General features: G+C 37.3%; 1 protein-coding gene across 1 annotated transcript in view; it reads left to right on the forward strand.

The window, feature by feature from the left end:
- The window catches only part of GPR158 (G protein-coupled receptor 158), a 301,443-nt gene that overhangs the window by 199,917 nt on the left and 83,745 nt on the right, over positions 1 to 17,781 (forward strand). Inside the window, exon 5 of the mRNA XM_068987841.1 lies at positions 10,572 to 10,640. Within this exon, the coding sequence (XP_068843942.1) occupies positions 10,572 to 10,640 (69 nt within the window). The remainder of the gene's footprint in view (positions 1 to 10,571; positions 10,641 to 17,781) is intronic.

Genomic DNA, 17,781 nt, shown 5'->3' on the forward strand with positions numbered 1-17,781 from the left:
CATCCAACTTCTGCTTCAAAGACAGAAAGAAGAAAGGGAAGCAAACCTCTTCGTTTAGCCTGCGCTCAACAAAGGCTTAGGGGATTTTCTGAGGCACAGATATGTGGAAGTTATGGTTATTTAGACTGACTCCTGATGGAATTTATGTGCACAACTGGGAAGAAAAGATTTTTTTGAAATCTGAACTACTTCTTTAAAAAATCTTCAACAGCAGATAAAGATGATGGGTCCCTTTTATTCCTGAAAGGAACCTCTGTATTCCAGTTTCTGACTGAATGAATGTAGGTACCTTGGTCTGCTTCCTTTTCGCAACAGTCTCAGAGGAAACAGTCACCGCCAGTGAGGGTTGGAGCCACCAGTGAGGCCCAGTGTGCTGACAGCTTCACTCTTAACTTTCAGAGTTCAAGGTCTTTGCCTTCAGTCATTAAGTGTTGACCATATACTTGGTCTTCCAAGTCCTACTTGGAGGAGCAACCATTAAATTATTACTCTAGCACTCTAATTGGCATTTAAGATATCCTTAAGAATGGGTAAGATTTAAGGCATGGAAGACATTACCAGTTGGGGATTAGGAGGAATAAGGGAATTTCTTTGAAATATATGCCTGCCTTGAAGAGGGCAGGCCTGGAGAGATGACAGAAAAGGTGACATGAAGGTGTTTGTTGTCTGATGCAATGAGATGAAAGCAAGAGTGAATACAGAGGAAGGCAGCTCTGAGAAAGCCCAGAGCATAGTGACCTCACCTACCCCTGAGTGCTGTTCTATATCCATCCATCCCATCAGCCCCACCCATTTTACCCCGGACCTAGAACTGATAGAACATTGAACTAAACGTAAAGAGATGGTTTCTCCTGCTTCTCTTCTCTCTCCTTTTTCTTCCTCCTACCTCCTCTTGTTAAGATTTTGACTGCTTAATAATTTCTCTACATTATAGAGGAGTCTGTGGATTAAAAGTGAAAAATTTCCTCTCCACTTGAAAGCGGATCAACCTGCATGTTGCTTTTCAGATTAACCATTTATTTGGTTACCTACAGCTCAACTGGTAAAGAATCTCTCTGCAATGCAGGAGACCTTGGTTCCATTCCTAGGTTGGGAAGATACCCTGGAGAAGGAATAGGCTACCCACTCCAGTATTCTTGGGCTTTCCTGGTTGGCTAAGACAAAAAAGAATCTGGCTGCAATGTGGGAGACCTGGGTTCAATCCCTGGGTGGGGAAGATCCCCTGTAGGAGGGCATGGAAACTCACTCTAGTATTCTTACCTGGAGAATCCTGATGGACAGAGGAGCCTGGTGGGCTGCAGTCCATGGGGTCACAAAGAGTTGGACAGACTGAGTGATTTAGCACACACAGCACACTTCTCACTCATTACTTAGTGAGATGGTTGGTCAACAGAATTTGGAGGGGATTCTGGAAAATACCAAATGTAAAAGCCTGGTAGCTCAAATGATAAAGAGTCTGCAATGCAGGAGAGCTGGGTTCGAACCCTGGGTCAGGAAGATCCTCTGGAGAAGGAAATGGCAATCCACTCCAGTATTCTTGCCTGGAAAATCCCGTGGATGGAGGAGGTTGGCAGGCTACAGTCCATGGGGTCACAAAAAGTTAGACATGACTGAGTGACTTCACAAAACCAATATTTCATAAAAACCACTTCTATTTCTACCTTGTATATTTTATATGGTTTGACTATAAAATAGATTAATCAGTTACCATTAACCAGGATGGGAAACATGAAGAGAAAAACAGATTGGAGAATGGAAGAATTTACTTTTGGAAATCTTGAGTTTGAGATGCCTATCAGTCATTCAGGTAGAACTGTTTTACAGCCTACTGAAAATAGGGGGCTGGAGCTCCAAAAAGAGGTTTAAGCTGAAGATTTGCAGTCATTACTTTTTTTATATATATTTTATTTTTATTTATTTATTTATTTATTTATTTTTACTGTATTGGTTTTGCCATACATTGACATGAATCCAGCACGGGTGTACATGCTTTCCCAAACATGAACCCCCCTCCCACATCCCTCCCCATAACATCTCTCTGGGTCATCACCGTGCACCAGCCCCAAGCATGCTGTATCCTGCGTCAAAGCTTCACATATCAATTGCTTATAGAAAACTGCTTTAGTAATAGTTTAACCTTCAATGAGGTTAAACACAATTGCTTTTTAAAAAATCTATTATATTGTAAAACTTTTTCTAATTTTTGGTTTTATAACATTGTTTTAATTTTTCAGTAATTATCCACTGTCAAGTTTCTGCTTGTTCTTAATTATTTCTCCTGTATCTTTTTGAGTTGATAATCTAATCCTAATGCATTTGTATAATACATTTTAGAGCAAAGAATAACTAAGTGGGATCCAACAGAGAGAAGAGAGAAGACTAATGAAAGGAAACCTCAGTTAGCATGACCTTTTTGAATTCTGTATTGAAGGGTTAGCATTTATTTCTAATTAAAACTTATGAACTTATTATTGAAAATCTTTCATGAACCATATTCAAAAATAGAAAACTCTAAAATATCAAGTAGTTATTATACATGTTATGATTTGCTAATAAACATTAAGACTAACTGAAACAGCAGATTTTAGTGAAACAAATGGTTAGAATTGACAATCAGAATGTAAGCAGGATGTTAGTTAATTAATATGACTCCCATTTCCTTTTACTTTGTCTTTTGCTAAACAAGTTTGGGTGATACACTGTATGTGGACTGAATTTTGTAATACCCATTTCATCGTTCTTCTTAGTGCTTCCAAGTTTGGTGAAAATAAGATCCAATTTACTTCGTCTACTGTTCAAATATTTATACTATTTTAGCGATTGAGTTTTTAATTCCTTTCTACATCACCTTTGCATCTAAATAGCACTTGTTTTCCCACGACACTTTTATAACCTGTCTATTTTTGCCTGTCAGATATAATACTGCTATTTTTTTTTTTAGTTTTTTTTTTTTTAATTTGGGCCATTTTTAAGGTTTTTATTAAATTTGTTACAATATTGCTTCTGTTTATGTTTTAGATTTTTGACCAAGAGTCATGTAGTATCTTAGCTCCCTGACCAGGGATCAAACCCGTACCCCTTGCATTGGAAGGTGAAGTCTTAACCACTGGACTGCCAGGAAGTCCCTTATACTGCTATTTTAAACTTCTGAACTGCTTACTTTTCTTACAAATAGGGAGCATCTCTTGCAAATGTATTAAGACACCTATTGGTTTGTTCACTGAAATGTTCATCATTCTTTGTATATTTGTAAATGTCTTGTCAGATGGAAACTTTTGGGTCAGTGTGGAGTATAAAGTAAGGGACATAAACAAGTTTTAGAATGTTCAGACTGTTTCCCAATATTAGATACAGTATGAAATATTTCTTTGCTTTACACTCTGTCTAGTTATTCTGTGCATTTCCAAACATGCTTTGGAAGATAGACAATGTGTTAAAGATAAGCTTAACAGTTCTAAGCAACTCTGTTCCCATTCTCACCATTTTTTTCCTGTTTAAGAAGCCCAGGAAGAGCTGACGTTGTCCAGCTAATATCTGATGAACTCTATTGCCTATGTGTGAGCAGTAGTATTTTAAAGTAGTCACCTTACAGATCACAGTGTTCAAAATGCAAAATTAAAATAGAAATCTGAGATTAGAAGTTTTAAATGATAAAGAAAGATTGCTTAGCTCTGTTGATACTTGGCAATCAAGTGAAACTGAGCAATAATTTGTCAAGTCTCTTGAATTTCTCTGAGCATAAAATACTCTTAAGTTTAAAAAAATGACATGTCACACTAGATGATATTTGAGCTAACCTCAGTGTAACAAAGATTGATATTTGAAAAAGTAAAGTATTTTGTCTCGTTACTGTGAAATTTTAAAGCACTTTATTATTTTATGTTTTAATTATCATTCCATTCCACTTTCATGAGGAGGAATTTCTTTCAACGATCTACTTTTTATTTGAAAATACATCCATTAATCTCAATAGCTTTTAATCAATAATGGAAAGCTGAGCAAATGACATATTTTGCTTTATTAATTTATTGCCACTTAAGCAATCCTTTTCAAGGCAAGAGTCTTTGTAATATTTCAGTCTACACCACTCACTTTTGTGTGCTTTTTTGACACTTAGAGAATTCATCTCCATTTTGTGATATATGAGTTATTCTATTTTTTAGTATTGAAGAAAGGAAATTGGAGGTTGCAGATCGATTACAGAGAAGTAGCTGCTATTTTTGCAAAGAAGCTATGGGAAAAATGAGGACAAATCAGGACATGATGGCCCGCAGTTTGGGACTGCGTTCCAGTGGCCTCTTGTTGGGGGAGGGGCTGACTCAGGGGATGATGAAGTCTGGTAGGAAGTGCTTTGGACATAAGCACAGAAGGATGAGCTTGACTGAGTAGAAGTGATCCAGAATCTTCCTTCTTATGTGTCTAACTTATTCTGCATCTCTGCAATAGCAGTTGAGTGTCAAAAACTTTAAGTGAAAAATCAGGCACTGAACTCCCTAAAGATGAGACACTGGGCGGGGGACACTTCTAACTGTCTGCATTATGTGAAAGAAAGCAAAGAGAATGGGTAACTGTTTCAAATCCTGCAAGAGCAACCAGAGATGTTTGTGCCCCTCAATAAATGGTGAACCATAACTAATAATGAACTACTGGTTATTTCTTTTTTCACATTTATAAAATATCATTGACTTTTTCTTTATTTAGTGTGCTATACTATTTTAAACAGTATGAAACTATATAGTCATTACTCTGAATTTTATTTTGGGTAAACTTATTTTTCTAAAAGGTCTTAAACAGCACCACTGCATATTACCATAACATACAAAAATGGACTTTCTTGTGAATCTTAGAAATTAAAATAATTAAAGCCATGTCATAGTTTGTTTTAATGTTTTCATAAAACTGTCAGATATTTTACATTGACTAGCCTCCTTTAAAAATAATATCAACCAAATTCCTTAGTGGTAGCTCATGCTTAAATATTCTAATAGTGCTGCATATTTTTGTTAGTATACTATAACCTTCAGTCCTGTTCCTTTGGGTAAGAGGATCAGATTGGATACACAGAGGAAATCACCCTGACGTGGGACCAGCAGCTTTGGATGATGGGACCATGTGCTGTCACTCATCGGCTAGAGTGGGCTTAGATGTGTTGACCCCATCTCTTACATCTGTCCATGAAAGACTGATGAACTTCCATTGACTGAGAACCTGCTCTGTGTTGGGCAGCATGATTACAAATCTTTACAGCAGTCCTTCAAGGTGGGCATCACTATACCCATTTATAAATGAAGAAGATGAGGCTCAAGCAACTTGCCATGGTCACATAGCGAGTGAGCAGCAGATGCTGAGATTTCAAACCATCTGGATATAAGCCAAGTGTTTTATTCCACAGATTTATAATCATCTGAGTTACTTATATTTCAGTTTTGGAAATCACTATCCTGACCATTTTCTTCTGCTTTTCTAGACCTTTTTTTTTTTTTTAACTGTTGTGAATTCTTCTGAAAAACTACTATTGATTTTTAACTAACCACATTTTGAGCAGTTGTTCCTTGACACAGTTTTCTAAATCTGATTGGTTTTTCAGTGTTTCATCACAGATCTTCTTAAGACAAACTAATTGCACATAGTCTGTCAAACTGGATGTGTTTGTTCTCATCCATTGATATAACTGTAAGTAAAATTATTGAAAATAGCATTCGCATACCTCTCAGTGTGAGGATTCTTTTCCGGTTTGCCTTTCACATCGTGTCTCCAATTTATTGTGGTCTACTTATTTCATCAGGTGGTTGTTGGGTTTCATTTGTAATCTCCCTGTCTGTGGTTTTCTCTACAGAAACAGATGAATCAAAAGAAAAAGTGCAGCTTGTGAGACTATTCTCCTGTCAGAATGGCTAATTCTTTCTGTAAATGATAGACAATTATAGAGTCTTGGTTTATGATCCAGAGCTGTGCTAGTTCGTTCTTTGCAGAATTGAATTCTCTTGCTTTCTTATATTTTCATCTTACATCCTGAAACCCAGCTGTATAAAAAATGTCTTCGTGCTCAGAGGTTCCTTTTGTAATGGAAAGAAACTTTAATTGCTGCAAGGCTGAAGGTATCAGCTATGATCAAAAATAGCTGCACTGTTTTAGCAAGATATACATTAATTGCCCCAGTGGTTGAAAAATGTTTAACAATTATAAATGAAGGAGTTAGCCCCTATAGGATCAAGAAAATAATTTCAAGCTATTTTAGTTATTTTTTAAAGTTCTGACTTGAGCCTTTTTATCATCTAATTACTTCCAGTAACTCAGCTTCCTTTGGGTGCTTACATCCTCAGCAAATCCTGTAACAAGCTATGCTTCATCTTATGCCTCTGTACTTTTGTCATCTGGAGATTATGGAATTGAGAAATTGACTTTGACATAATTTTATAAAATTAGTGTGGTAAGATTAGCCTTTCTCTTTTGTCTACAGATCTGATATCTGACTGCTGTAAACCTTCGTAAGTCAGTTCTGAAAGTTTAAGAAATGGGGAAAGTGGAATGGAGTGGAGTGAGGTAGAATCTGCCCTCATCTGTTGTAAACTCTGGAATGAAATTTATTAAGCTGTCTGAAGTCTAAGCCAGAGTTAGGCTCAGTAGCTCCCCCAGGTTTATATTCACCTATAAGTGTCATATCGTTTGGTCATTTTATGCATGTTGTCAGTACTGAATAAAATTTATTAAGTAGATATTAATTAGGAAGGGCTTTGTTTAGAATTCTTTGCATATTGCAATACCCAGTGGTGGAATTTTCTACTAGTTGAGTTGACACATTTTAGATGTTTTTTTTTATTATATTTATCTAATTATTAAAATACATATAGCAATACATGACTATATCTCCAAAGAAAGTAAAATATTTCCAGATAAATTGATCTATCCTCAAATATACTTCTCCAGGGGAAGAAAGTACATTCTTGTCAGTTTGGCATGTATCCTCCAGACCTGAATTTGATATATTTATATATTATATATATGTATATACATATAGAACACATGCAGTTTTCATTTGTATGTATATGTTTTATATAAATATTATACTGTATAAATATACATACATTTATAATAATATTTATATAAATCAGTACTGTATTATACTGTTCAACATACTGTATATTGTTTATCATTTTTCAACAAAATTTTTCAGAGTTTTCCACTTAGCAACTCTGGTTAAAAAGAGTTCCATACCACCATTTCTTTTTTCTTTAAAAATTTTTAACATGAACCATTTTATCAAAAAGTATTGAATTTTTTACAATATTGCTTCTGTTTCATGTTTTGATATTTTGGCAGTAAGGCATGCGGGATCTAAGTTCCCCACCAGGGATTAAACCCACACCCCCTGCATTGGAAGGCGAAGTCTTAACCGCTGCACCACCAGGGGAGTCCCCTATACCACCATTTCTATCTCAGGCAAAACTGTGAAAGATGTGAAATTTTTTGTTGGCCTCTGTTATTTTGTTCATTATCATTTTTATCCATTCTTGTTTTTCAATCCCTCCTCTCTCCTTCCTTATCCTATCACTGAGACACTAAGGAAAAGATTCCTGCCCTTGACTTTGAACTTAAGTCAGTGTATTACTTACAACATGTATTAATCATTAGCACCAAATACAAAATAAAGTACTTTGTTCCAGTTAAAAGAACTTCCAGTTACAGTAAGTCAATGTGGAAAGGTTTCAGGGAGCATGAGATTGCTTCTTTATCCCTGAAGTTCCACCTATTATGTACCCACTTTTTCAGTGAGGCCATAAAACCAACTTAGCCCGAGTGTTTGGGAAAAAAAAAAACAAACCAAAGCACATATTTTGTACAGGCCTTACATCTGATTATGGAATCATTTGTTGAGTTCCAGTTTATAATTTGAAATCATGGGCTCCTCTACCCAACCAGAGGAAGGTAATGAAGTATTAAGATTGTTTAATACATCCAGATATAAAGGAGACAGATTATTTGCTCTGAGAATATGTAAACGCGTGCACCACTCCAACTGTTATGAGATAGTGATAGTTGCAATATAGCTAACAACCCACTGGCCCTAAAAAAAAAAAGAACTTCTATGTTTTCTACCATCAGGCTTTTGGCTCCTCTGGGGTCATTTTGGATTCCAAGCTTTAAAACAGTTTTTACGGCTACTTACATATACCTCTGGTTTTCAAATTCACAATCCTGCTGGTGTTTTCTACCTTGAGGAATGCATACCTACTTATTATATGTCAGCCATGATGCTAGCCATTTTTGTGTACTTCATATTTTATTAAAGATGTCAGATTTAATATGACAAAGATTAGGATGCCCATTTTACACGGGAGGCCATTGAAGTTCAAGATCACTTAACTAAAGTGGTTGTTTCATAATTCAAACTTAGACAGTGTTAACTGCAGTGTCTGTTTTTTCCACTAAGCTTTACAGCTTCTTTTTATATCCTTCATTTTCAAACAATATTGCGTAGATTTTTTTATAAGCAGTCTTGCATTGTATTTTGGACTCTCACTCTAAATTAGTGTCATTTTGGAGCGAGTTTTAAAACTAAACTACGGAGTATTCATAATTAGGTATGAATGTAATTTGTTGTGTTGGAAATTCTGTCAGCCAAAACCCATTTAAAGTCTTGCTGATAGTTTTCTTTTCACTAAGAGCATCTGCTAGCTAAAATAATGACCAAGAGAGAGAAGCCACTCAAATAATCAAGTCTGTTCACTGACTAAACTGATTTCTCTGTTCCCAAATTCTTAGATTAATGAAGACCCTGAGTTGTTTTGAGGGATTACATAAAGAATTCTTCTATGCCTAGTAATGTCTTCCCAGTGTTGTGAAGAGGAATTGGAATTTTATTTCTCTGCCCTGTCCAGTTATCTAACACTTTTTTTTAACTTATTTATTTTTGATTAAAGAATAATTGCTTTACAGTATTATGTTGGCTTCTGCCATACATCAGCATGAATCAGGCACAGGTACATATATGTCTCCTCCCTCTCAAACCTCTCTCCTACCCGATCCCACTCCTCTAGGTTGTCCCAGAGCCCCGGGTTGAGTTCCCTGAGTCATACAGCAAATTCCCAGCGGCTGTCCATTTTACCTATGGTAGTGTATATGTTTCCACGCTGCTCTCTCCTGACACTTTTTTTTTTTTTAATGTAATGGATTTGTAGTTTAGCATTTCACCTTCTTTTTGTTGTTGCAAAATTAATTTAACTACTTAAAAGTATTTCCCTGTTAAAATATCATATTTACACCTAGTGTAATTTGTCTATATATTTTACTTTGCACTAAGTGAAAACACCGGAGAAGGCAATGGCACCCCACTCCAGTACTCTCGCCTGGCAAATCCCATGGACAGAAGAGCCTGGTGGGCTGCAGTCCATAGGGTCACTAAGAGTCGGACACAACTGAGCGACTTCACTTTCACTTTTCACTTTCATGCATTGGAGAAGGTAATGGCAACCCACTCCAGTGTTCTTGCCTGGAGAATCCCAGGGATGGGGGAGCCTGGTGGGCTGCTGTCTATGGGGTCGCACAGAGTCAGACACGACTGAAGCAACTTAGCAGCGACAGCAGAGTGAAAACACCAGTGCTCTAGAATGCCCTGTTTTTGTATTCTTAACTGATATCTTTAATCTGCATTGGTATTTGAACTCATCAAAACAAACTTTATTATTCTAAATGGGATTGGTTTTTTTGGTCTTGTATTTCTTGCCACAATTCTAAGCATTTTGCTTTGTGAAGATAATGGTGTTTTGAGTCTAACAAAATATCTCAAGATTATTGAGTATATTTATGCTTTGCAATGGAGAAGGAAATGGCAACCTACTCCAGTATTCTTGCCCGGAAAATCCCATGGACAGAGGGGCCTGGTGGGCTACAGTACATGGGGTCACAAGAGTTGGACACAACTTAGCAACTAAACCACCAAACCACCACCACTATGCTTAGCAAACTTTAAATAATCAGGAAGTATATTTGAAAAATCAACTTATTCTTTTGAATTTTGAGTGAATAATGTAACTATTTCACAAGGTGAGATACCTCTGGTTTTAAATGTGATTTATGTTATTTAAATAGTGAAGTTGTTACTGAGTTTTGGGGACTATGTTGTGACATGGTGGGAGATGTACCATTGAGACACCAAAAGTTGTACTTATGTTTGCTTTATCCACTGGAACCATTGCTGAGGATTTGTGAAATGGTTTAGTAATAGCATTCAGAAATGCATTTGTTGCCAATGTTTCAGAAACACAGGCAAGATTTTCTGTGTCTGGGCATTTCTTAGATTGGCAGGATCTTCTAAATAGTGATTCAAATTTTAGAGAACAAAATTCCATGAAGCCACTGGCAATATCATTAAGTCTACCCCCCACCTTTACAGTCAGTCTTACTGCATGTTTCAGTTACGTTTGCCTGTCTGAAATATAAGCCAATTTCTAATTATCCACCCCCACTAAAGAATGCTGTTCTGCTTGAGGCATTGTCACAAGAGCATAAGTTGTTCCATGCCTAGAAATGTCAGTTAATATTGACATTTTTATTTTTGTTATTTTTTTCAGAGCATCAGGGCATCGGGCCTTATCCTGTTGGAAACAATCCTTTTTGGGTCTCTGCTTCTATACTTTCCAGTAAGTAACGTATTTTTATAATTGCATTTTAAAAATAACCATTTTATTTTGCTGTATATGTATATTTGCTTGTATATACTATATTGTTTATATGTTTATATCTGTGTACAAATTTGTATATCTGTAATTATATTGTTTACTGTATAAATGTAGATGTAAATGGCTTTACAGATATTCAAATCCTGGCTCTTACCTATTGGGTGACCTTAGACAAGTTGGTTAGCATTTCTGAACTAACCTTGGTTTCTCCTGTGAAATGGTGCTAATTATACTTCCCAAATTTGTGAGAAGCAGTTAAGTGCTTAAGTGAACTCACATGAAAGGCATGCATGCTTGGTCTATACATATACTGGTTTCCTTCTTCTTCCCTACTTGAATCAGAACCAGGAGACACACCAAGTCGTTAATGCTGAAAATTTCCAAGTGGTTATGTAGAAAAATAAACAGAATACATGTGTGGGGTAGTAGGGATATAGATAATCATAATCTAGACCTTCCTATCACACGAGTTATTTATCTGTAGCCAGAAAATAGTATTGCTGCTACTGATTGAATTCAACCAACTTCCGTTCAGCAGTTCTTTGGTTAGTGTCATTTCTCCTGCACAAACTTGAGTTCTTTGAGAATGATGGCCTGTCTCCGTGTGGCTCACTGTTGTGTCTGCAGCACGGACCTAGTGCCTGTCTCCGTAGTGGAAGCACAGTGAGTGAATGAATGAGGTTATACGTGCATGCGTTTAAGAAATATACCCTAAAGTAGGGACTGTTGTCCTACTGAAATAGCCTCCAGAGAATCTGCTTGACTGTAGAAGACCAAGAATGATAGTCCTTATTCATACTACTTTATTTAGTACCTACTAATTTTTAGCTAGGCATTAAAACGCTTCTTCACATTATTTTTAGGTGTTAGTAAATTTGGGTTTAGTTTTTACTTATAAGATTCATACTTATTCAAATCCAGTGGCCATAATAAAGGATATGGGCCTAAAATCTATAGAAGAATTTTAAAGCCTTTTACACAGAAGAAGTATTCTAGAAAAGAAGGATGTTGGAAAGAATAGTAAATGTTAGGCTGCTAAATATTCAAAGCAGTCATTAGAGACACTTTCATTGACTGGAATCCAGTTTTGAAAACCATCTAGTGGACCTATACCTGTGACATCAACTACAGAGAAAAAGAGGAGAAAGAAATGGAAACTTAAGGAGAACAAAAGATAACACCGATTCTGCTTGACAGTTCTGTTATGCCTAGGAGGAAAAAGGGGAGAGAAGACTTACCAAATCAATCCTGTCCAGCAGGAACCTTAGGATACCTCACTGTTTTGACTTCATCTTTAACTGTCTGTTTCATCTTTTATAACATAAATCCTTTCTTCAACTTCTTGAAATATTAATGAGTAGCTCTCCAGTTCATGCTGTGTACCTTGGTTTTAAATAAGTTAGTAAATAGTGTTCATGCTCTTATGGAAGAAAGGGCCCAATTATTTAATGAAGACTTGGATATAGCATGAAATACAGAAGGAGAAAGACATAATATACTACTGATTGAACATGGAAAAGAAAGTAATTTTGTTTTAGGTGAGAAAATGAGGATGATGTCTCAGAAATTGATTATAAAACCTCTGGCTACCTAGGGAATGTTTAGGTACGTGGGTGTACATGCATAGAAATTTTTGACAAGAGTAAGTTGGTCATTAGTCCAAAGCTCATTGGCTTTCATAGGTTTTTCAGAAACGAAGTTTATGACTTGGAGCTTGAGTTTTTCCTATAAGAAGGACCTCTGTAATAAGTGAAAAAGGTGATTGAGTAAATATAGCCAAAGGATCTAATTATTTGACGGTATAAATGTAACCTCTACATATCTGTTAAACAGCTTACTACTTTCTCTGTTCCTTGTGTGGCCTGTACCAGAATTACTCATAAAATTTTTACTGGGGGTTACAGTTTGTTTGTTTTTTTAAGTGTTCTTGAGTAAATTAGAATTGTTTTTCAAGCTAGGTAACTCCTTGGAAGGACGCTTTGAGGATATTCACTGTTCTAGTGAGTTGTTATGCAATGAGCCTTTTCTTCTTTTTATGCTGCATATTGTTGTACAGATTTGCAAGAATTAAGGTTATTTTTGCCTTTTCTAAGCAATCTTAGACTACAGACGATTTCATAACAATGCTTATATTGGAAAGTCCAAATTAGAGATTGTCATCATTCTGTAGATAAGGACAAACCAAAATCTGACTAAATTTAGCATTGTTATAATTGGGTAGCAGAGAGCTGAAGCATTTAAAACATTTTCTTACAGACTCTCAAAAGAGACTCATGATTTGAAGCCCATAGATTTGTGAACAAATGATTAGTCTTCATAATCACCTAAATAAAACTTGCAATTTATAAAAGAAAGAAAAAAACTTTTAAATCAGCTAAAGTATGTTTTTCTTGATAAATCACATAAAATGACCTATTATGGATTAGTAAAGCATATTAAATAATATGGAGTCTAGAGGTTTGTCTTTGGCTTGGCTCAGCCACCAGTTTCAGCTAATAAAGTGCATTTTTTCCCCTCTGACCTTGGTGATCTATTTGATTGGTGGATGTGCCTTTCTATAAAGGACACCAGTACATGTATAAATATGGTACTTACTCTCAGGTTGATCCCCCTACACTCACACCCCCCAAGTCCTATTAAGAAAAGAGCTGTAAAATATTAGAACTGGAAGGGATATCAAACACAACTTAGTTTGATTCAGCCTCTGTTTTGCAGTGAAGGAGAGAGGCTGAGAGAAGTTGTAGCTCCTCCAGCTTCCCTCTGTTAGGTGATGAGAAAGCCAGGAAAAGACTCGTCTCTGGTTCCCGGCCCAGTGCTGCCTTCAGTCTGTGACGTTGCTTCTGAGGGAGGGGATGGATGTGAGATACAGGTGGTGTTATGCAGTATCATCAGGGAGACCCGTGTTCTGCCCATGGATCAGTCACCTTTCTTCTTCAGGCCTCCAAGGCAATAAAAGGCTCAGAGAATAAAACAGGGAACCAATTTAAAACAGCTTGAGGTTTGGCACTAAGGAGTTTGATGTAAAACTCCCATGAGCTTGGATGGACTGTGTTGTTGAACCACATGGAGTTTCTGGTATTCAACTGTTTTACCTACAAAAGCAGAAATGTGATCTTTCAAACCTAATCAGTCATCGTATTAGACCATGCTAGGTTGGTTTCAGTGGCAGAGAACCTAACTCAGTTAACAGATTGCTTTCTCTATGACCACCCCAAAGCCTAAAACTAAAACTTGGACTTCTACTCCTGTTAGAGCACATGTATCTCCAGAAGAGGAGAAAAACCAGGAGCATATTGCTTCCCTGCATAGAGTTCAAAGGGCAGGAAATAAAGGAGAGAGAGATGAAAGTGGGGAGAAAGGGTGAGAATGAGACCATGAGAATACAGTTGAAGCAGCTAAGGTTTTAATCTGTTACTGTTATTATTTATTTTGATGCTCAAATTAATGCAGAATTGCCAGTGGGACACCCTTCAAGCTCCTCTTGCTTTCTTTTGATATGTGACTTCACCATTCTTTAAATACCTCCCTGCCTTCTAGTGCAACAGAAAGTTCTTTCCATGCCCCAACCTCTTTCTTCTCCAAGGAGCTCTGGTGCTTTTTAGGGGGAAATGGTAGTAATTCGATTCTGGGACAGAGTCACTTCTGTTGTAACAAACGCAGGGCAGAAAGTTCCCAGTTTTACAACTCAGCCACTGTTTCTCAAACCTCAGTTATCTAGGACATTTTGTAAGGAGATTTCTCCTCAACCCTAAGATTCTATCCTTAAGATAGTTCTTAGACTGATCTAAGACTACATCTTAACTTGGGGTCATTTAGATCCATTTGGCTTGATACCAAAGCAAAAGAGAGAAAGGAAATAGAAAGGAAAGTTACTACCCAGGAGCACAGCAGCACTATGGAAAAAACAATGATGTGGGGATGCGGTTTCATGCTGACATAGCTCCAAGGGTACCAGAATTACAGAGCTTCCCCAGGGGCTCAGTGATAAAAGAATCTGCTTGCCAATGCAGGAGACATGGCTTTGATTCCTGAGTCAGGACGATCCCCTGGAGAAGGAAATGGCAATCCACTCTAGTATTCTTGCCTGGAGAATCCCATGGATAGAGGAGTCTGGCGAGCTACAGTCCGTAGGGTCACAAGAGAGTCAGACATGACTGAGTGACCGAACACAACTCAGTAACAACCCCCAAACATCTAGAGGATTTCAGGAATATTGGCTTAAATATTGAAATCAAAAGACATCAGAGAACTAGACCACCTCTTCAAGGGAGTTTGACTTGTGGGATGCCAGGTCACTTTGTTCTCTCCTCTAGGGTAGGTTAGAGGAATAGTAGAAATGGTTGTGGGACTTCCTTGCGGTCCAGTGGCTAAGACTCCGTGCTCCCAATGCAGGGTGCCCAGATTCAATCCCTGGTCAGGGAACTAGATCCCGCATGCCACAAGTAAGACTCAGTGCAGCCAAACAAATTAAAAAAACAAGAAATGGTTGTAAATACCCTGGGGTTCTGTGCAGTTCCATTTGTCCTCTCCTTCCTGAGCTCCTCTTCCCTAGCAGCCTTCAGACAGAAGTCTGATCTGATGAGTAGGGGGAACAACAGTTTATAAGCAAAGGCATGGAGGTTATCCGCTGTGTCTATTCCAGGGTGTTTGGTAAAGAGCCTTGGGTCAGCAACGTGTCAGGAATTTATTAATAATCTTCCTTCAGCTGAAAGAGTTTTAATAAACCAAGCCTTAAAGTGTTAAGAACTGGACTCCCAGTTTGGAGCAGTTTTCATCTTTAAGCAAATAAATACCAATTAGACTATATGTCTCAAAAATACTTTGTTGCTTTTATGAAATATAATAATTTGTTATTTACAGACTATGTAAAATGGAAAAATACAAGGAAAAGATCAACAAAAGTTGGTATTATCCAGAGATAATCATTGTATACATTTGATCATTTGAGACATCTGTATATGCGCATATATAAATTGAAATAGAAAATGGATGGATGGTGGAAATTGAGATACAGATAACTTTTTTAACAGAAGTTAGTTGTAATCATTATTATTTTAATCAAAACACTGAAGTGGAACAAACTATTACCAATTTTTAGATAAATGAATCTTCATAATAAACATTATTAGTTCTAAAAGATCTAAAGTTAAAAAATATAAAATGTTTTAAAGTTGGGTTAATTATTTTTTTCTTAGCTATGTTTCACCTTTAGGTAGTGTTACTAGAATTCAGCGGACAGCTAAAAAATTGAATTCAAATACATTTCTTTTGCCCCTTCCTCCCACTCTCTGAATTTTCTTAGTTAATAATTGTTGAGTTGTTAATGTTTATAATATGCAATTTTGAAGCTACAGTTCACACAGTCGTTCAACCTTAGGTCTGTATTTAACATCTTCCAGTAATCTTTGTGACCCAACTTCTTCAGTTCAGTTCAGTCGCTCAGTCGTGTCCGACTCTTTGCGACCCCATGAATCGCAGCACGCCAGGCCTCCCTGTTCATCACCATCTCCCGGAGTTCACCCAGACTCAACGCCCATCGAGTCCGTGATGCCATCTAGTCATCTCATCCTCGGTCATCCCCTTCTCCTCCTGCCCCCAATCCCTCCCAGCATCAGAGTCTTTTCCAATGAGTCAACTCTTCTCATGAGGTGGCCAAAGTACTGGAGTTTCAGCTTCAGCATCATTCCTTCCAAAGAAATCCCAGGGTTGATCTCCTTCAGAATGGACTGGTTGGATCTCCTTGCAGTCCAAGGGACTCTCAAGAGTCTCAAGGGACTCTCCAACACCACAGTTCAAAAGCATCAATTCTTCAGTGCTCAGCCTTCTTCACAGTCCAACTCTCACATCCATACATGACCACAGGAAAAACCATAGCCTTGACTAGACGGACCTTAGTCAGCAAAGTAATGTCTCTGCTTTTGAATATGCTAGCTAGGTTGGTCATAACTTTTTTTCCAAGGAATAAGCGTCTTTTAATTTCATGGCTGCAATCACCATCTGCAGTGATTTTGGAGCCCAGAAAAATAAAGTCTGACACTATTTCTACTGTTTCCCCATCCATTTCCCATGAAGTGATGGGACCAGATGCCATGATCTTCATTTTCTGAATGTTGAGCTTTAAGCCAACTTTTTCGCTCTCCACTTTCACTTTCATCAAGAGGCTCTTTAGCTCCTCTTCACTTTCTGCCATAAGGGTGGTATCATCTGCATATCTGAGGTTATTGATATTTCTCCTGGCAATCTTGATTCCAGCTTGTGCTTCTTCCAGTCCAGTGTTTCATGATGTACTCTGCATAGAAGTTAAATAAGCAGGGTGACAATATGCAGCCTTGATGTACTCCTTTTCCTATTTGGAAGCAGTCTGTTGTTCCATGTCCAGTTTTAACTGTTGCTTCCTGACCTGCATACAGATTTCTCAAGAGGCAGGTCAGGTGGTCTGTTATTGCCATCTCTTTCAGAATTTTCCACAGTTTATTGTGATCCGCACAGTCAAAGGCTTTGGCATAGTCAATAAAGCAGAAATAGATGTTTTTCTGGAAATCTCTTGCTTTTTCCATGATCCAGCGGATGTTGGCAATTTGATCTCTGGTTCCTCTGCCTTTTCTAAAACCAGCTTGAACATGAGGGAGTTCACTGTTCACTTATTGCTGAAGCCTAGCTTGGAGAATTTTGAGCGTTACTTAACTTCTTCAATATTCATTTATTTTTATTGTTGCTTGGTTTTCATAAACAGTTTTTTAAGCAGAAGTTGTGAGTTCTATAGTTCTTGGGTTCTTACATGTTTGAGAATCTCTGCCCATTGTCCTTATACATGAAGAGTAACTTCCCTGGGTATAAAAAAATGAAGACCCACTTTCTATTGCTCAGAATTTGTGTCTGTTTTCTATTTCCAGATCTTAAGATAACCTGATTTTTCCCATGGGTGACTTGGTATTTTTGCCTCAGTGCCAATAAGTCATTTTTTTTAGTCTTGCAATTAAATAATCAAAAGTGCTCCTGTACCCAAAAAACTGAAACTTCCTTTGCCTGGAACACACTTCTTTCTTTTATCTACGTGACAGCTTCCTCACTTCCTTCACAACTTTGCTGAAATATCTTTAAG

The sequence above is a fragment of the Capricornis sumatraensis genome, chromosome 15 (assembly GCF_032405125.1).
Source record: "Capricornis sumatraensis isolate serow.1 chromosome 15, serow.2, whole genome shotgun sequence".
Lineage (NCBI taxonomy): Eukaryota > Metazoa > Chordata > Mammalia > Artiodactyla > Bovidae > Capricornis > Capricornis sumatraensis.